This window comes from Sprattus sprattus (genome assembly GCF_963457725.1).
Source record: "Sprattus sprattus genome assembly, chromosome: 1".
In the NCBI taxonomy this organism is placed as follows: Eukaryota; Metazoa; Chordata; class Actinopteri; order Clupeiformes; family Clupeidae; genus Sprattus; species Sprattus sprattus.
Window position 1 is genome coordinate 13,157,801 of NC_137920.1, and position 21,668 is coordinate 13,179,468.

Here is a 21,668-nt window from a genome sequence, read left to right on the forward strand (position 1 = left end):
ACTTACAATCCATTCCTAAATTTCACCTGTCTGTTTTAATGTAGTGGATCCATTTCCTTTGAGTCTCATTAGCTTCCAGTTGTATTTAGTGAATTTTACTTGTATGGGTAGAGTATGAGTATGTTTGCTGTGCCATTCGCCTGTTTTACTGGAATCTAGTTCCTTGAGGCTCAGACACTTCTTCTACATAACCTGCTGGACTTGTTCGGTGATAGAAGGTTAAAGGCACCCAGTGCAACTTTATGTAAACATTCAATGAAAAATAAACATTCAATTTCTAGTCTTTTTTGCACGTAGTAAGTTTCAATAACTCCATACCATTACATATTGACATTCAAGGAGCAAAGATGAGACGACGTTGTGTGGTGAGAACTGATAGAAAATCGTAAACAACAACAGTCGCCGGTGGGGAGAAGCCATTTTTCCATTGACTGGAACCTGCTTTATTTATTTTAGGTTACCAAAAAATAAAGAAAATGGCGGCGATTGTTGTTGTTATCGATTTTCTATCAGTTCTCACCACACACAACAACGTCTCATCTTTGCTGCTTGAATGTCGGTATGTAATGGTATGGAGTTATTGAAACTTACTACGTGTAAAAAAGACTAGAAAATGTAATGTTTATTTTTAAGCCTCGAAAGTTGCACTGGGTGCCTTTAAGGTGTGTTGAGGGCGATACTATGATATTGTCATGATTGAACTCTTTCTTTCCATCTCGTTCTACAGTAACAAGAAAGGTCAAATACTAAATAGGTATCCCCCCCCTCTTTCTTTTTCTTCCATATGCATTTGTGTTTAATATACGTACATGTATGTGTACATTTATTTGTATGTCTGTTATTTGTAAACCTAGCCATAGAGAACACCAGCCAATCAGAAACATGGAAAGGGAGGGGTGTAGTTTGATTGGCTGTTGAATTCAAATATCAACAACTTTTCACCAGAATTGCAGACCAACCTTTAACCATTGGTTTACTTATTGGTAGCTGCTGTCTTTCCTAAACTGAAGCTGATTCTTTTTCTTTCAGACTTCAGGGTGAGATTGGATTGGGACACATCAGTGGTGGCTGCAAATAATGCGGGGCTGTTTTTTCAACCCAAACGCTGTCTTGAGGCTGTTGGTTCATTTGGTTATTGTAACTCATGCTGGGTTGTTATCTGTAAACCAGCTGCTGGTGATTGATTTAAGACAGTCAAGACGTGCATGTGTGTATGTGCGTGTGTGTGGGCGTGTGTGTGGGCGTGTGTGTGGGCATGTGTGTGTGTGTGCGCATTCATTCTAGAGCCTTGGGTGGTGATTAGTGAGGCACTGCAAGCCACAACATGGCAAGAACGAGAAGCGACCCACATGGCAGGACTGAGAGAGAGCTCTTTATTTCCCCAGAGAGAGAGAGAGAGAGGCAGAGAGAGAGGCAGGCACACTTCTGCTAGCTATGATTTTAATCGACCTGTCTCCTTTACTACTCCTAGTAACCTGCTAAAGCCCTCCTCAGTTGACCCGTGAGAAGTTGAAAGGTTCAGCTTTTCCCTTCCTCTCCACTCTGTTGTGAAACCAGAGCACAGCTTTTCCTGCCTTTGACGAACATGTCAAGAAGTATTAAGAGAAACTCCAGAGCCTGCGTGCACATATAACAAGGGGAGCGTGGGTCAGGGGAGGAATGTGTTGCATAGGAGAGAACTGCCCACTTCTAGATCCTTTGTTGGCACCCTCTCTGTTTGAGTGGGTTATAAGGGTGTATCTGTGTGCGGGTCACTGCCTTCAATCTGACAGAAAAATTTCACCTAATTTTCTGCTCTGCCCACCCAAATTAGTCAACTTCTATCTTTTGTATCTATTATGACTGTCACACTTATGTAATTTGCCTCATCACAATTACCTGATCAATACCTTCAGTGGCCGAGAAGTGCAAACCAATGTACAAAATTTGAAACTCTTTTACAAAGCTTGAGACAAATTTACAGTTTGGAAAAAAACATTTACATATCATAAAACAAAATTACTTTACCATAACACATTTACAAGTCCCTATACAAATTTACATTTCAGAAAACAAATAAACAAGACGCAAAACACTTTTACAAGCCCTGAAACAAATTTACAAAATGGTGAAACATCTTTACAAATGAAATTTACCGGAAAGGGAATGTACCAACTCCGTGATTGACGTGGAAGTGATGACGGAAGTGCTCAAGTTGAGCTTACATCTTTATCATTTATTTTCCTTTGTCAAGTCGCCACTGACCCTCTCTGGCTTTTCTAGTGTGTGCTTCCATGCTGAACTAAGCACCATGTCAGATGTGTTCAGTCGCGTGGTGATGTTTCACTACTTTGAGTTGTGTTCTTTTTCCGTGCCCATGGTCAGGTGGTGAACTCACCCGTAGAGATGGTAGTATCTCCCTCGTAGTGTGCTGTGCTAATTAACCTGATACTTGCAGGCAAGGATGTCCCCGAAGGTGGGCGGCCATCGTCAGGTTCACTGCCTCCACGCCCAAGTCTTGTCTCTACTGTAGTTTTGTTAGTTAGTGCGTCTCCTGTGTTTGTCCCGGTCAAAGGTGCATTGTTTGCTTCTATTACCTGCATGTATGTTTTTTTCTTAACTAATGTCCCCTGCCCTGTGTGCACGTTGTTTTAATAACTGCTGTATCCTGCTCTGTGTATGTGCTGTGTTAATAACTTCTTTTGTTTGCTTCCCTGCTGTACACAGTAATAATTAATTAAATATTTTTTTATATATATATATATATATATATATATATATATATACACAGTCATGGACAAAAATGTTGGCACCCCTGCAGTTCTGTCAGATAATGCACCACTACTCCCAGAAAAGTGTTGCAATTACAAATACTTTTGTATTCATATGTTTATTTACTTAGTTTGCATTGGAAAAACACAAAAAAATCTGAGAAATAATGCCAAATCTGACTTTATTCCGCATAAAACTCAAAAAAGGGCCGGACAAAATTATTATAACCCACATATTCAATTCAGAAAATGTACAAAATATGCAGAAATATAATATCATTTTCATAGTATCATCAAATCAGTGGTGTATGAACAGAATACACATATCACTATTTCCATACCATCACAGCATCACACTTGTGTAAGAATAGGAGTGGGTGACTCCTGTGTTCCTGCAGCATGGGAAGGTCATGTCATCTGGCACAGGGACACTGAGGAGTCATGCCAAACCCCAAACCCAGGATAGAGGGGCTCAGTGAATGTGGAGTGGAACGTGTGCAGGTGGGTGAGTGTCTCAGAGGAGACGCTGTAGAAGGACAGAGTGCCAGCAGGCCAGTCCAGGTACACTCCTACTCTTCTGGAGCCGGAGGAGGGGGCAGGTATGTCAGTGTCTTCATTATTGTGTCTGGCCAAGTAACTGCCAGAGTATGTGTGAGGAGAGCACTCCAGACTCCAGGACTTGTCATTATGTCCCAGCAGGCAGTCATCACCCATCCCCCCTTTCCTCTGGATGCTTTTATACGCCACAGCTATATAAGCCCCCTTCCCACTCCACTCAGCCTCCCAGTAGCAGCGTCCAGACAGACCCTCTCTACACAACACCTGATCCCACAAGACAAATCTCTCTGGGTGGTCAGGATACGGATGCTCATTTTTCACACGTGTCACCTTTCTGTTCACGTCAGAGAGAGAGAGATTTCTCCCTGCTGTGTTTGGGTCCAGTGTGAGCTCACAGGCATCTGCAGACAAGAGGAGAGAAGAGAGGAGAGAATAACATCATCAGAAAAGACAGCGGCTGCTGACAAACCTAAACACACACACACACACACACACACATAGATAAACACACACACACACATACACAAGCATACACACATACACAAGCATGAACACATACAAAGACAAACACATACACACACACACACAAACACACACATTAATTCACATTCTAGACACAGCACGCTAATACACATACACACACACACACACACACACACACACACACACACACACACACACACACTACTTCACACACAAACACACACACACACACACACACACAAATAAACATCAAACAAATCATTGTGAAGTGTGCAGTGGTAACACCTACAGCAGGCATAATACTCAGTAAAGACAGACTACAGACTGAACACACAGAACAGATGTCTGTGAATGATCTCAATTCATACAGTTACTGATTTAACCATTAAGACTTACATCTCAGCAAACGTGGTCGTGCTCTGCTTACTGAAGCATTGTCAGTTCTGTAACAGAAACAGACGGTCACACATATACTTTTCCAAAACAGATAAGATCTGCCATCTTTTTTTTTATTGTTACTAAATGAACTAAATGATAATTTAAGGAAACATGAATATGTATTACTGTTAGAGGAATGTTATATCTGATACATCTGATTCAAATGGCTATAGTAGCAATGGGGGGTGCTCTTAGTTTTATTATGTGAAGGAAGGCAGTCAGGTTAAGATTGACCTTGACCTTGACAGCAGAGAAACAAGGACAAAGGGACAAAGCAATCAGGAAGATGAAGAGTAAATATATTTATTTATGCCTATTTTGCCTATTACTTGTCCAATTGGGACTAGTTTTTACCTTTACCAACTGCCTATTCATTGACTTATCCCTTTGCTACCATATTATTTATTTGGACTTCTGGATTCCTTTAGAGTCCACTTCCCTGCCTGACCTCTAATCATCAGATAATTTATCTGGGCCACTTTGCAAAAGGGACAGTTTAAATTCATATTTGCTATATTGGACGTTGTATCAAAGGAGTGACCTACATCTAAGTTAATAAAGTAGCTATTTAAATACATCTTCGAAAAAACATCACTACACTAGGTATGAAGAAACTGATTTGATCTCACACGAATAATGCAGAAAAGTACAACATTGGAATGTAATTTTACGCATACTTAAGCTTCTCAAATTTGTTGGTGTGTCGGTGTGTGTGTGAGAGAGAGAGTGAGTGTGAGGTCTGTGTGTCTGGCGTCCAAAAACACAAGGAGAGACAAGAAACTGATCAACATGTGTTCACACTTAATGGTATAAAACAATATCTGCACCAAGGCAACTTCAAGTTTCAGAGGGTATTGTACTAGGGCTGGGCACTTAAGCAAACTTCAATTCATGTTATGATTTTGGCTTCCAACAATTACAAAAAACAACATAATAGAGTATTTTGCAACATCATGTGTCTTTGAGCAAGTGAATTCATGCTTTTTGTACTCACCCTGCATTTGCTTGTGTTGATGTACTGCTCATGTTTCCAGGATCATCCATGTCCTGGTCATTGTTCATGACTCTGGTCGGAGTACTTACTCTTACCTGCAGCTTCCTCCACCTCTTGATTCATTTCAGTTGTCTCACTAGGCCATAACAGAGGAAGAAATGTAATACAGAATTAGTTAATAAACAAAAAAATGAAATTAAAGCCCGGTATAATCCACACATATTGTGTTAATTTACTAGAGGGGAGTTTTAGCAAGTTTAAAGCAAGTAAAACAATAGATTGAAAAAGGCTAAATATCTCTTTATACTCTACGCTACTTTCCTCTTTTTAAAATGGGATTTGAATAAGTAGGGCTAACTCATAGTACATAACTGACTTCAGCAAAGGCCTACACAGACACGCTGTGGTGATTCCTTGTCCTATTTGTAGATGACCCTGTTTATCCAGTTTGAAATCTTATATTATGTATGTCAAATGTGGTACAAAGGATCTTTAATATTAGATACGGAGAATCTTATTTTTGTTAAAAAATACTTTTATTTTGTACGTGACCAGGATGTTTTGAGGTGAAAGGGTTGCCCCCGGAAAAGGTCACTGGAAGTTAGTTCAGTTCATTATGGAAGGTTCAAGGATGCTACTCTACTAATGAGAAGTTAAACTGTATCATACAGTTTAATAAAGGCAAAGGTTTCTTATAACATCAGTCATCGAGCCATCATATAGCTACACTATTTTCATCAATAACCCCTATATGCCTACATAAACGATTTGGTGAATAATAATGTTTTCCTTCGACTAGGATACACTTGCAAGTTACATTAGGCTTCATCCATTGTTCAGTACAGAAAAGTAATTTTTTTCATGGCCTTCTTGTTGGGCTTTATTATGATGTTGAACATGAATGCAAAATGGCCAAGAGGTGTTGGTGTAACATTGGTTTACCACCATAGAATTATAATTCTGTGGTTTCATATGTTTTGCCTTATTATTGGAAACATGGACATCCAGGTATGAAAGATTGGAAAGAGTGTAGATTAATATTTAACTCGGGACATTCCTACTAGGGATGCACGATTCAGAAAATGTCACGATTCGATACCGATTTTTAGGCTCACGATTCGATTCAAAATCGATTTTCGATTCAAAAACGGTTCTCGGCTGAAAAAAATTGATTCACAGTATGTAATTGTTAGTGCTGTCAAACGATTGTGATTAATCGCATTTTTGTCATAGTTAACTCAAAATGAATCGCGATATATCGCAAATGAATTAATCGCAAATTTTATTTCAATGCTCTTATCATGGAAAAGTGGATTGGCTTGCTTTATGCAATGTTTTATTTTATTGAAAAACAACATTGCCAAACAGGGCGTTACAAAATAAAACTATAAAGTGCACATTTCAGACTCAGCCTATAGTGCAGTTAAACCATGGCTTAATAGTTTCCTTTTTTCAAGTTTGCTGTGAACATAGAAGGCAGGCCTCTTATTTCAAAAACAATGAACCGTAACAGTTAGGTTACCAATAAAAGGTAAGCCTACTACTTCTGTGCTTTCAGCCAGCTGCCTGTTGACATTTTCAGACAACAGTGAAGCTTGCTTCTTTTGCACATCACAACTTTTAAAGGTAAACTTTCTATTCAGAAGCTTTTTATCAACCATTTCGCCGTATCGCGCTCACCATCACTGAAACCGTAACGTTAGCCTACTACACAGTTTGCGTTTTTCAATATGAATCGATTTTTGGAATTCTATGAATCGATTCTGAATCGGAAGCACTTGAATCGCGATACGAATGTGAATCGATTTTTTGCACACCCCTAATTCCTACACTACATAAACATAAACATATTAGCTGGTAAAGTTATATCCATACTACACCTGGATTCAGTCAGGGTTTGAAGGAACCGTTTGCCTGACCTGACTGACCTTTGAACCTTAGTCTACGAGAACGAGTCACCCATTTAAAGACACCTAAATGTCAAACAGGATTGATAAAGAGCTCTTAGTTTTCTCATTACACAGCAGCAGGTCATACCATGTTCAGGAGACAGTTTAGCCTAACCAACCCTTTGCAATAAACCCATCAAATCATTGCTAGAAGAACTATTCTATTTGTTCTGTCTTTGTAATAATTGTATTACTCCAGAATAAGACCATGCGGGTCAGAGTTGGATTAATTGTGTCTTTACTTCACTCGCTTGCATACAACACAGTATACATACATTTCCCCTGATGCAATGCGGTCTTTTACTACGATTTCCAGCGAGGAACTAAATACTGATACATAACAACTCCTCCCCCCTTTAATGAAAAGTACCACTCTGAAATCCTACAAATAACAAAGCCCACTTACAGGTAAACTCTACCCATAACCACAGCATCTTAATATCATTATGAGACCATCACCATTTAATGCATCAACATTTCACTATACTGCATGTTTTTTTTTTTCTAGGATTGGTCAATGTGTGAACTCTCCGATCATCTGAGCTGCTACTATCTCCAGATGAGTTATTCTGGTATTCCACATTATACACCCCTTTCTTTTTCCAAGCACATTTTGGTGGATGAGGCTCTCTTTTGTTGTTTGTTATCCTTTTACTCGTTTGATGTGACCCTTTTCCCTGCATTTCCTACAATCTAGGTCTTTGCTCCAGCATTCAGATGCTACATGTCCCATCTTATCACACCTGTAGCATTTGATTTGTTTTTTTATAAGTTGAATTTGCAATCTTATGCAGTATGGTACTGGAGCTTAGCTGATGTGCCTTTTTAGCTGCCATCTCCATTGACACGCTTATTTACACTGCCCTGTCCAGTGTAAATGCCTTTCCCGTAAGCAATCTTTTCTGTGTGGCTTCGCTCCTGAGACCACAAACCAGTCTGTCTTTTATTGCTTCGCTTCGCTCACTAAATTCACAATACTCTGCTAGTCCACCCTAATGCGACACTGAACAATAAATATACACACATTATACGTTAACACAAGACCCATATGTTGACGTTAAGTCTCATGCTGTATACCGTGTACAACATTATTAAATATACCCACATTATGCGTTAAGACAAGCCCTATATGTTGACGTTTAGCCTTATACTGTAAACCGTTTACAACATTATTAAGTATTACGTTAAATAAACCTACATTATGGGTTAGGACAAGACAGATGTTGATGTTGAGCCTTATACTGTAAAGCGTTTATGTCTAACCATGCACGATTCATTTTGAGCCTTATGCCGTAAACCGTTTGTGTATGAGCATGTGTATGAGGACTAGGATTGGGTTGTTACAGTAGCAACAAACATATTCACGGACTCCCCCTCCTGTTGATTACTCTTATGGTAACGGAAACGTTCCGCTATGATCAACGGTTGTGGTGAGAAGTGCCTTGCTAATGTTTGCACAATCACATTTTGTCACTGGGTTTCGCAGGCTGTATCAAAGAGCGCAACAGATTAAACGTTTTAGCTCCCATCACGCTAAGGAACGTGGGGACAACCTTCTCCTCGTTAATGCTATTTGCATCTACAAAGTATCCACACTTTCAGTGTTTGCATTCAATGGTTCAATCAGTTCATCAAAAGCCCCAATGCTTCCGATTATCCCCGCCATTGATTTTACAGTCACGGGTATTCACAGTTGCCAGGCTCACAGCTCCTTAGTTTATTTAACAATAACTTTTCCTTCCCATTTATTGACTTGGTGGTACTCACAATTATTTCCTTTACCGCACCTGTGTCGTCTCTCCTCTCCTCTTGTAGACTCGGTTTGGAAGCTTGCTAGCATGCCAGGCTTCACGGTATCAACGAAAAGTTTTTAACCGGTCATTTCCAGTATTTCCAGCGCTAAACACGTCGTCTCTATTCGTCGTCCTCGTCGCCAGTTGTTCTGTCTTGGAAAAGATTGTATTACTTCAGAATAAGACCATGCAGAGTCAGAGTTGGATTAATTGTGCCTTTACTTCACTCGCTTGCATACAGCACAGTATACATACATTTCCCCTGATGCAATGCGGTATTTTACAACGGTTGCCAGCGAGGAACATAATACTATGCTACATAACACTTTTGCTAGAAGACAATTCTGTCTTCTCGCAAAATAGACTTGAAAACCCATAAATTGCAATAGATTTATCTCCAGCTGAACAATTTTGACATGCAGCAATGCAATTTTCAGGTACTTACACAGATACTACATATGACACACAGATAATACATATGACTTCTGTCTTATCACCAAAGGTGTTTGGAACCAGCAATCATGCCAACTGAATCCGTGTATCATTCGTTCATTTGTTTTTCCGATTTAGACGAAAATTGAAAAAATGAAAACAACGTTTGATTTCTCGTTTTTCCCTTTTCAAAACCAAAACCAGAAATCGGATTACGGTTCGTTTTCTCGTTTTTTCCATTCTGCACCCCCAAACGGAAAATGGAAAATGAAACATTCGAATAACAAATCCACGCTGCTTGCGCAAGGCAGAACTCATGTTGGTTGTCAGGGAAACCAATTGGAGGATGAAAACAAGTGCCTATAGCTGGTAGAGAGTCCGCTTAAGGTGGACTGTCCTTGGACACATTATGTTGACATCCTGGTGCCTGTGGAGGATGAAAACAAGGGCCTATAGCTGGTAGAGAGTCCGCTTAAGGTGGACTGTCCTCGGACACATTATGTTGACATCCTGGTGCCTGTGGAGGATGGAAACAGGGGTGTAGCTGCTCAGGGCCAGTCCGCTGATGGTGTACTATTCTCGGACACCTGTTGCTCACATCCTGCCACCTCTGGAGGTTATAGAGGGAGTCTAGCTGCTCAGGGCCAGTCCGCTGATGGTGCACTATTCTCGGACACCTGTCCCTCAAATCCTGGTCCTTCTGGAGGATATACAGGGGTGTAGAGGCTCAGGGCTGTCCGAGTGACGGTGCACTATTCTCGGACACCTGTGAGCTGCCTCGTTTCCCTGACAACCAATACGGCCAGGATTTGTTATTCGAATGTTTCATTTTCCATTTTCCGTTTGGGGGTGCAGAATGGAAAAAACGAGAAAACGAACCGTAATCCGATTTCTGGTTTTGGTTTTGAAAAGGGAAAAACTAGAAATCAAACGTTGTTTTCATTTGTTCAATTCTCGTCTAAATCGGAAAAACAAATGAACGAATGATACACGGATTCAACTGCCAGAGCATGAGAATGATTAACAGAGGCATGTGACCAGATAGCCCACAGTAATTGGATAATTGTGCTGCTTGTAGAAGGGTGACCATGATTCTGGTAGAGATTAAAGTTATAATTTACAGACAGTAGATTAGCCACTGCATTTATACTCTGAGTGGATTTACATACACTGGGCCGTAATTTCGTAGGGCAATGACCTCAGCCAAAAGTTTTCATGCAGCACTGACTGCCCAGTGAGAACAGGCAGGGAGGGTTAGAACCACATGGCAGAATATGCTGACAAGAGACACTACATGAGTAACCATGCTGAGTGACCAACACTGACCATTTTGTGGCCTCTGAACAGCCCTGTTTTAGCTATTTGGACAGGTTTAACCATAAGGGTCTCTGTGACCACAGGATAAACCTTAACCGTCTTCTTTACTTCTGTAATTTCTTACTTGGTAAAAACAAGCAATTCAAATCTGATAGATCTCAGACACCATGTTTAGAGTCACAGAGACATGAGGACAGACATGTTACCGTATGGGGTCACATGAGAGGGAAAAGTTTCATTTTTCACCCTCAAACCATATCCATATCAATTGAACAACAAAACAAAATAAATGCACTTGCCTTGAGATCAGTGTAACCACCTAAGACCTGTTCCACCTATAGTGGTTGTTACATGTTTCAGAGTGAACTTTGTGTTTCTGCACAAAAGGATTTTATTGCTTAGATAACACAGTTTCTATCGGAACACCCTCCTTCAGCCTCAAGTTAATTTCCTTTAAGAAACAGTAACATGGTGAAGGTGCTGTGCTTGTGACTGAACCTTTGGGTTATGTGTGTCAGCTCAGGGTGCAGACATTGATCAGGGTGTTCATTTATTATGTATTTATTATATACATTCACAGTAACACACTCACAGTAACAACAAACCCAGCAATCCACACAGGCACCTTTGATCACTCTCTGAAAAGGCCATCAGTGAATGTCACCCAGGCTAATCTGGAGTCAGTCTATCACCTCTATTGTCATCAGATTAAGTCCTACAGGCTGATCTGGAGTCAGTCCTTCACCTCTAGAGTAATCAGACTAATTCACACAGGCTGATCGGGGGTCATTCTCTCACCTCTAGTGTCATCAGATTAAGTCCTATAGGCTGATCTGGAGTCAGTCCTTCACCTAAAGTGTCAAGTCCCGTCCTGTTCAAAAGTTTATGTTTACCCTGTGTTGTCATTATTTATGTACTGTGTTGTGTTGTTTACTCATCTCTTCTCTCGTTTCAGACACGTCATACCCTACCTGTGTGTGTGTGCCCCTCCTTGTTGATTGTCTGCCCCACCTTGATTGTTTTCTCCTGTTTCTCATCACCTTGTGTATATAGTCTTTGTGTTTCTGTCTACTCGTTGCCAGTTCGTCTTAGTTTCTCTCTATGTCTCTAGCGTTCCAGCGATTTTCCGTGTTGATGGATCTCTTGTTGGCGACCTCTGCCTGTTTTACGGATTACGCCTCTGCCTCTTCCCTTTCTGGATACTCTGCCCATCTTGGACTGCCTGCTCAACGGATTACATCTCTGCCTCTTCCCTTTCTGGATACTCTGCCCATCTTGGACTGCCTGATCGTGTAATGACCACTCAGCCTGCTCAATGGATTACGTCTCTGCCTTTCCCTTTCTGGATACCCTGCTCCATCATCGACTGCCTGCCCGTGTACCGACCTTGGACCAAACCGACTACGAACTTTGCCATTGCCTGTTCCTACTAGGATCTGTTTACTTGTGTATGGACTGCCTATTTGTGTGCCGAACCCAAAACAGTAAAATATTTCAATCGCACATACCTCTGATTCTGTGTTGTGCGTTTGGGTCCACACGTTCTACTGAAACCATTACATATAGTGTTATCATATTAACTCCTACAGGCTGATCTGGAGGCAGTCTTTCACCTCTATTGTCATCTGATAACCTCCTACATGCTGATATGGAGTCAGTCCCTCACCTCTAGTGTCATCAGATTAACTCCTACAGTCTGTATACCTATGCAGGTGTTGTGGTCCAAAAGGGGCGGTGAATTCCACCTCTGTAAAAGAGGTGTGGTTGTCATTCTAAGGGAGGCCAGTGTGGTGAGCAGACACTCCTGTGTGATGTCAGGCCTCAGCAGATCTCAGCAGTGTGACATATCCGGCAGAGCAGTAATGCTACAGCAATTTTTACTACACACACACACAATTTGTATTACACACACGCACCACACCTACCCATTTTTTTTTTGCTGAACAACATTGGAAAATGGGCCTGATTTGTTAAATTTTCTAGTGTGCCGTATTTCCCCACCTCACATTCATCCATCCATCTCTCTCACTGTATCACCTCGTCAGCCTAACCGGCCCTCTCAGCCACGCCCACTCCAGTCCTGCCCGGCCTCACCTGGACATCAACACCAATTAGCTGTAGGCTTTTTGAAGGCTGAATATCATCACTTGTAAACTGTTTCCCAATTAGCTATGGGCTTTTGAAAGAGCTCACTGACCTCATCTGTCTCACTGTGAGGCAGTGGCGGTTTTAGGCACGGGCGACTCGGGCAGCCGCCCGGGGCGGCACTTTTTCATGACACGTGAGGGGCGGCACGAGCACTTAAAAAAATTGTAATAATAATCTGGGCCGCGAAGCGCTTTTCTATTTCTATACATCATATCACTGGGTGAGGAATTGGCAAATTGGCGCCCCCTGCAGCTGCAGGTGCACCTGCTCGCTAAGAAGGTGCAGCGCAATCCTGGGTGAAAGGGGGAAAGAGAGAGGGGGCGGCGGGCAGTTCAGCTCTGGGTCTCCCAATAAACATTATAATAATTACCCTATACTTTTTGTTTTTCTGAATTGTGTGAAATGGCTTATAAAAATAGGTAATACAGAACGATTATGTGGTCACCAAGGGCAAGGTTAATTGGTGGAAGGAGACCACTAACTGCATCAATTTATCCAACTGGTAATAGTGAGCAGAGTATAGATAGATAGATAGTCAGATAGATACTTTATTCATCCCGAGGGAAATGTAATACATCTTTAACAGAGTAGTCTATTACATTATCGATAAAGCTATTGAAGGATGCTCGAGTGGACAAGGTAAAAATGTGTTTTATTTTATCAAGTGTAGCTTAACCAATATTCCTATAACTGTAAGGCAACCAGCTAATGTTGAGCACCAACTGAGTTGTTTGCTAGCTAGCGTTAGCTAGCTGATTTGACCATAGGGTATGAACATGTTCATTCATCTGACACTAGGCTAAAGTGTTAGCGAAATCCCGCTAGCCACAACTAACATAATGTAACAGCATACAGAGTACTAGTATAATCTTAATAATTAGCAGGTCGATAGCTAGCTGGTTAGACCACAGATTTCCTTTTGACACCACTAGACTAGCAAGCGTTAGCGAAATCCCATTAGCCACTATTAGCAAACTCAACTAACTATAATGCATGTTGAGTGCTTGCACAACATAACTTGCAGATGGCTGGTTAGCTAACATAAATGTACATTATGTGTGCAATAATTATCTTAAGTGTGTTATTCAAATGTTCTATTGAAGGATTTGTGCAATTGATACATTTCATTTTTTCTTTCACTTATAATGTTATAATTGGGGGGGGGGGGGGGGGGGGGGGGCGGGGGCGCTCGGAGGGGATATCGCCCGGGGCGTAATTGCATGCAGAACCGCCACTGCTGTGAGGTACCGTTGTCTATTACATTCCACAGAGCCCTATTACTGCATTTGCCGTTCTTGATCTAAGATCCTTCTCACATTGCCTGTTTGTCTTATGGATTCATGTCTATGTGGATAGTTTACCTGCTGTACTGATCTTACCTGATCTGACCTGTTTCTGGATTTTTGATTTTCCCATTAGACTTGTACTTTGGACTTCTGTTTAGGAAAACATGTTAGAAATCTCCATCTGGGTCTCCGCCTTGAATCATTTCACTGACACACACGCATGCACACCGTATGTTTTTCTTCCATTTGCATTTAGTTTCATGTATGTATTTGCATGTTTTAGTATTGGCAATAGTGTTTATTTATTAATTAATGTTTTGTGGGGGAAACATAAATGTGTATTTTACCCAATTGAATCTCTCTTTACCAGACTTGCCATACTCTGACAGATAAAGCCTCATACAGAGTCTCTCTTCACCTGTTCGTAGGGGCTGCCTCTCCTGAACATTTTTCTTATCTCTCTTTATTCAGGTTGAGATTGGACTGGGAACCATAACTTTTAATGTTATTATTTGTATTAGGAGGAGGTTTAGTCTTGATGGAAAATACACAGGCGTTACTATTTCAAAGCCTATATGTTTAAATCTATATTGGGGAAATACATGCAATATGGGCCGACATTGAATCATTAATATTAATTATTCTTCAGTTTAATAATACCACAGTTAAAATGTTGATCTTGTCATAAATGTTTATCACTTTGCCGCTCATCTCTTTCTTTTTATAATCTCTCTCCATAGAATCAAGTAAGATGAGATGAAAAGGGTTTGCAGCCTCCTTACTTTAGGGGTGTGAGCAGCATACCCACATCCTCTCTCTGTCTTAGGTCTGTCTTTACCAAAATGGCCATCCTTGTACAGATGCCTTACTCTTACTCTTTACCTGCCTCTCCTAAAGTGAAGCTGATATATTTTCTCTCAGACTTCAGGTTGAGATTGGACTGGGACACATCAGGGGCGGCTGTGTTCTGTAGTCTGGGCCGCCATGTGTTTGCAGTTCCCTTACTTTAGGGGTTTCAGCAGCACACACACAAACCCATCCTCTCTCTGTCTGAGTGACTCTAGAGTGCCCCCTATCTGCCCCCTCAGATCACATGGCAGGGGGATGTAGATGCTACCACCCTCACCCCACTGTTCCCCATCCCCCATGCAGGTGTGAGATGGGAGGTGTTTGGTGCTGTTACCCGTAGAGGAAAGATGCGCACACGCATGCACACGCATGCACACACACACACACACACACACACAAACACTGACACAGACACAGACACACACACACACACACATGATAAATGTAACCTTAGTTATTATATGGCAATGCACTCATCTGGTGTACAGTGCACTGCATGGCAATATGACCTTAGTGGTCATTGCATGTAATCCTCAAATCATTAATGTTACTAGTTGACAATTTAATTCATTAACTGAATGTGCAGAACAACAGATACACAGAGGACAGGAACCACACACACATTACACAATAACTATGCCTTACACACACACAAACACACACACAGTCAAAGGATTAAATGTTGAGGGTCTTTAGGCACAAAAAGGCAGCAGGGAGACAAAAAATCAGTAGCTTGCTATTCATTTACCCCCTTCATAGTATCCATGTTCAAAAACAAAGAGAAAGAAAATGAACAAACAGACTGATAACATAACTAAATCTAACAGCTGGATATGCACAGCCACTACAATAATAGCTTGGGACATAAGTCCCTAAATACAGGCAGCAAAAATATAACAGGCCTCACACATCTGAGGATGCTGGAGAAGACAAATCTTCCTTCTCGCCATCCACAATATGTGTTCACCCATCTGCTTCTACACATGTCAGCCAAGTTAAACCAGTTCAGAAGTGTATGTGCTGATGAAAAGTAATATACAAGAACTATACAAAAATATACACAATAACTATGCCATACACACACACACACACGAACATTACCCAATAACTATGCCGTACACACACACACACAAACACCCACACACACACACACACACACACACACACACACACACACACACACACACACACACACACACACACACACTCACACACAAACACACACACACACACACATTACAATAGAACTGTGCCAAACACACTCACACACACACACACACACACAACCCAAACCAGTGTATCACTGTACCACTATTTCCATAGCATCACAGCATTACACATGTTTATGAATAGGAATGGGTGACTCCTGTGTTCCTGCAGCATGGGGAGGTCATGTGATCTGGCACAGGGACACTGAGGAGCCTAAATAAACCCTAAACCCAGGATAGAGGGGCTCAGTGAATGTGGAGTGGAACGTGTGCAGGTGGGTGAGTGTGTCAGAGGAGATGCTGTAGAAGGACAGAGTACCAGCTGGCCAGTTCAGGTACACTCCTACTCTTCTGGAGCGGGTGGAGGGGGCAGGTATGTCAGTGTGTTCCTTATTGTGCCCGGCAGAGTAACTGCCAGGAGAGCAGTACAGACTCCAGGACAAGTAATTACATCCAAGTGTGTTGCTCTCATCACTCTCTCCTTTCCTCTGGATGCTTTTATATGCCACTCCCATAGTAGCCCCAACCCCACTACACTCAGCCCCATCCCCACTCCACTCAACCTCCCAGTAGCAGCGTCCAGTCAGACCCTCTCTACACAACACCTGAGACCAGCAGTCAAATCTCTCTGGGTGGTCAGGATAAGGCTGCTCCTTATTCACACATGTCACCTTTCTGTTCCCCTCAGAGAGAGAGAGAAGTCTGCCTGCTGTGTTTGGGTCCAGTATGAGCTCACAGGCATCTGCAGACAAGAGGAGAGAAGAGAGGAGAGAACAACATCATCAGCATATGGGCAGTGACAGCTGCTGCTGACTAACCTATAAACAGACACACACAAACACACACACATATACACACACACACACACACACACAGACACACACACACACGCACAGACACACATACACACACACACAAACACACACACACACAGACAGACACACACACACACACACACACACACACACACACACACACACACACACACACACACACACACACACACACACCTCATAGTACCTCATATTTTTTTTCTGCAGGTGCCCCTGACTCTCTCCACTATATAAACTCCTCAATCCCCTCACTTCCCTGTCTGGTGTCATTGAAAGGACTAAACTCCAGAAGATTTAAGCTTGTGACTCTTTAACTCCCTAGATCATTCCTGTCTTCCTCCCTGACTTAAAGATCATTTTTTCCCTATTAAATCTAAAACTTCCTGAGCTTTGTGTTTTGTTGGACATTGTGCCTATGGACTTTATCTTCGGAGCGTTAGTTACCAGTTTGGCATCTGTGTTCTCCCCGTTATTTCCCCTGTTTCCCCCTGTACTTGCTGTTTCCAATGTCTGAGTCGCCTGAAGTCCGTGACAATGATGATATGAATTGATCTGAAGAAACATAGCAACTCATAGTTGATCCCTTTTTTACACCAATGAACACTTTTGTGTAGAATTAATCTATTTGCATTGCATTTTCTGTGCTTTCCCAAAATAACACATTTGGATCTCACCCCACCCTTCACTGTCCTCTGACGAATATTAAAGATGCTTGTAAACATCTTCATCTTACTTTATAGATTTCTTCAGAGCTGAATACCTCCCAAAAGAGTTGATATTCGAAATGAAAGCCTTGTGCTCATTAATTGCTGTGACCCTGACACACACACACACACACACACACACACACACACACACACACACACACACACACACACACACACACATACACACACATACACACACACACACACACACACACACACACACACACACACACACACACACACATAACACACACACACACACACACACACACACACACACACACACACACACACACACACACACACACACACACACACACATCCATTGGTGTGCATTATTGTGAAGTGTGCAGTGGTAACAGCTACAACAGGCATAACAGTGATGTCTGTGAATGATCCCAATTCATACAGTTACTGAATTAACCATTAAGACTTACATCTCAGCAAACGTGGTTGAGCTCTGCTTACTGAAGCATGGTCAGTTCTGTAACAGAACAAAAAAGTCACACATATGCTCTTCTAAAACAGATAAGGCCTGCCATTATTTTCATTTGAATAGTTAATTGTTACTATATTAACTAAATAATAATTTTATGAGACATACATATGTATTACTGTAAGAGGAATGTTACATCTGATGAATCTAATTAAAATGGTTATAGGAGCAATGGTCAATATTGTATTGCATTGAATGCTGCTGTATTTTGCACTGGTGCTTTTAGTTTAATTATGTGAAGGAAAGCAGAAAGGTTAAGATGGAGTTTTCCCTTTTTCCCTAGAGAAACAAGGACAAATGAACAAAGGGATCCGAAAGATGTAGAGTAAATATAGTTCTTTATGGCCGTTTTGCCTATCACTTGCCTAATTTGGACTTGTTTTTACCTTTTCAAACTGCCTATTCATTGACTAATCCCTTTGCTACCATATCATTTATTTGGACTTCTGGATTCCTTTGGAGTCCACTTAACTGCCTGCCACCTTCCCTGCCTGACCTCTAATCCTCAGATAATTTATCTGGACCACTTTGCAAAAGGGACAGTTTAAATTAATATTTGCAATATTGGACACTGTATCAAAGACCTTTATCTAAGTTGATAAAGTAACTATTTAAATACATCTTTGAAAATACATTTGAAAATACATCACTACACTTGGTATGAAGAAACGTATTTGATCTCATAGGAGTAATGCAGAAAAGTACAACATTGGGATTTCTTTCTACGCTTACTTAAGCTTTTCCAGTTTACAGACATGATCCTCCAGTCTATCAGATAACAGCTTCAGTCCTGATTCTCCGGGATGATTGTAGCTCAGATCCAGCTCTTTTAGGTGGGAGGGGTTTGAAGAAAGAGCTGAAGCCAGACAAATACAACCCTTTTCTGAGATGAGACAGTCAGAGAGCCTAAAGAGAGAGAAAGAGAGAGGGGGGAGAGAGAGAGAGAGAGAGAGAGAGAGTTGTAAAATGTTATATGATCCAAAAACAAGTCAGGGACGGTGTATAATGGAGACAGTGATGAAGATATCCAGTAAAATAGTACACCGTGCTTCATTCTCCAAGTTAAACTGAAAAATCTCCTTATCTGTACAGCCTTCAAGCATAACTAGACATATCTGAACGTATACAAAAAAAAAAAATCTAAAACAATGGGCTACAGACAGCGTATGTTGTACCGTGAAGGAGTGCAACAGATCCCGGGTACAGCATACGACGTGTCTTGAGACTGTCACCAGCCAATTGACCTGTCGCTAAGCCCCGCCTTTCGAACGCAGACGGGCCCATGGCAGTTAAGTAACAGCTGCACTCGGACATCGTGAGTTTACAGCTCCATAGGATAGCATTAGAAGCCGTGATTTTTCGGTTGTTTTATGAGGTTTGTGGTAATGTATGTTCAACAAAAATGGCCAAACGATGTGCATGAGGTAGATACAACACTGATACGAGGTATCATGAGAGGATAGGCAATGGGGTATATTGTATCTCATTTCCTAAACTAAAACAAGACCGGTCCAAATATCTCCGGTGGATTAAGATGTGGCAGGCCACACAGTGAACTCTACGTTCAATAGCTTTCTGCCATCTACTCTAGGTTGGAATTTTCCTTTGCTAAAGCAATCAACTAAGCCTACATGATAAAAGGCATACTCATTATTCACAGTACCTGCTTACTTTCACCACTGATGTTATGCTAGGCTTAGGCAAGTTATCTCTGGTTCAAACTAGCTAACGTTAACGATACACTAGCTGAGCTAGCGTAGCTTTGTCAGTTATGGGACAGTTTGTTAAAAATCGGCCATTGTATTAAACAAACGATATGCACAAGTATACATAGGTTTCATAATGGATTAACATGACAACGTGAAGGAAACACACGCATACCGGTAATTAACAAGGTTACAATAAAAAGCTAGACAGTTAGGACCATATGGTTAGGACATTGTCCTGTCAGGGGCAGGTAGGTTAATGCTAGTTACTAAACGTAGGTCTACATTCATATGCCTTCCATATTAGTTAAATTAACTGAATGTGAATGAATTGTATCTTTCCCATGCGGTGCATGAAAAATGCTGGTATTGGATGTATTTATCTGCAATCGCGATGACCGTGAGTTGAGGCTTCTCCCTCTTGCATTGAGCTCTGTAAATTCTCGCCTCAAATTTAAGCTTGTTATCCACCATATCGAGTTTTAAATTGTATACATATCCCTCCATTGCATAATTAAGTCCCTTTTGAAGGCTTCTAGGCAAAATCAGGTCCTTTTGTCTCCAAAAGTTGTCTAGAGCCTCTTGGGATATAGTTTTGTCACTGATAGCTGCCATTGTAAACTCTAGTCAGCTCTGATAACGTGTCCGAGTTAGCAACAGTCACAATGGGGGGGTGGGACTTAGCGATAGGTCAATTGGGCACTGTTGTGCACCCAAAGCTTAAAACAAAATTTCTCATTCTCATTCTCTCTCTCTCTCTCTCTCTCTCTCTCTCTCTCTCTCTCCTTCTCCTTTAATATCACGTTGCTAATGCCTATAATAATACTGATAAAATGGCCATATTGCCTACTGTTAAATGTACTACCTAAAGGTATCTTATTATCTCTTTCCGAAATTGCTGTCTACTTACAAAAATGTTCTCTCTCCCAAAAAAACATGTTCCGATTGCTGATGGATGTGGAAACATTTCTCCTTAGCCCCACTACTCTTCATCTTCTGTACGCATATGGACAGCCAAACTCTACTCACTTACTCTCACCCAATCTACCTGTAGAAACCCTTAGCTAATTGCACCCACCGCCACCGCACTGCCGTATAATTACTCTACCCCATACCCTATGCTAGCATTTATATAAAATATATATTATTGCCACCACCGACATGTTTCTCTGTTCCTACTCCCCTTACCCCTGTAACAGTAACCCTAGGAGCACAATGTGTACCCACTTAACTGGTCTTGTTTGTATCATGTCTTTACCACTGTTGATTCCCTTCCTTCTCTGCCACAAAACCCTCCCCCCTCCCCCCCTTCCTATCTCCACCCAGCCGACCTCAAGCAGATGGGTCCCCCCTTATGTGCCGTGGTTCTGCTTAAGGTTCCTTCCTGACTAACAGGGAGTCTTTTCTTCTCAGAGCTTTAATTCAATACAATATTTTAACTTTTTTATTAGAAGTTACATTAGGTTATTTGGTTACAGGTGTTGTGGGTATGTGCCCTGTTTTTTAGGCTGTATCATTAACTTTACCTTTAGCCTGCTAACTAATGTAATGGTATGTTACGTAATTTATAATAAACAGCAATCATTTCAGCAGTGGCACTAATTCAAAGGCTCTCTCTTTCTGTCATCTTGGCTTAAACTGAACTAAACATGCCACAGTCTGGCTAGTGACGTTGGGCTTTTAGGGAAGGGCACAATAGGTGCGTTGCATTCATAACACAG

The 21,668-nt window shown here is 41.4% G+C and overlaps 1 protein-coding gene across 1 annotated transcript in view; it reads right to left on the bottom strand.

Moving 5' to 3' along the window:
* Positions 1 to 16,387: 16,387 nt before the first annotated feature.
* LOC308367485 (NACHT, LRR and PYD domains-containing protein 3-like) overlaps positions 16,388 to 21,668 on the bottom strand; it is a gene marked incomplete at both ends in the record, with an annotated part of 44,310 nt that continues 39,029 nt past the window's right edge. Inside the window, 2 exons of the mRNA XM_080841417.1 lie at positions 16,388 to 16,939; positions 18,997 to 19,147. Coding sequence (XP_080697543.1) covers positions 16,388 to 16,939; positions 18,997 to 19,147 — 703 coding nt within the window. The remainder of the gene's footprint in view (positions 16,940 to 18,996; positions 19,148 to 21,668) is intronic.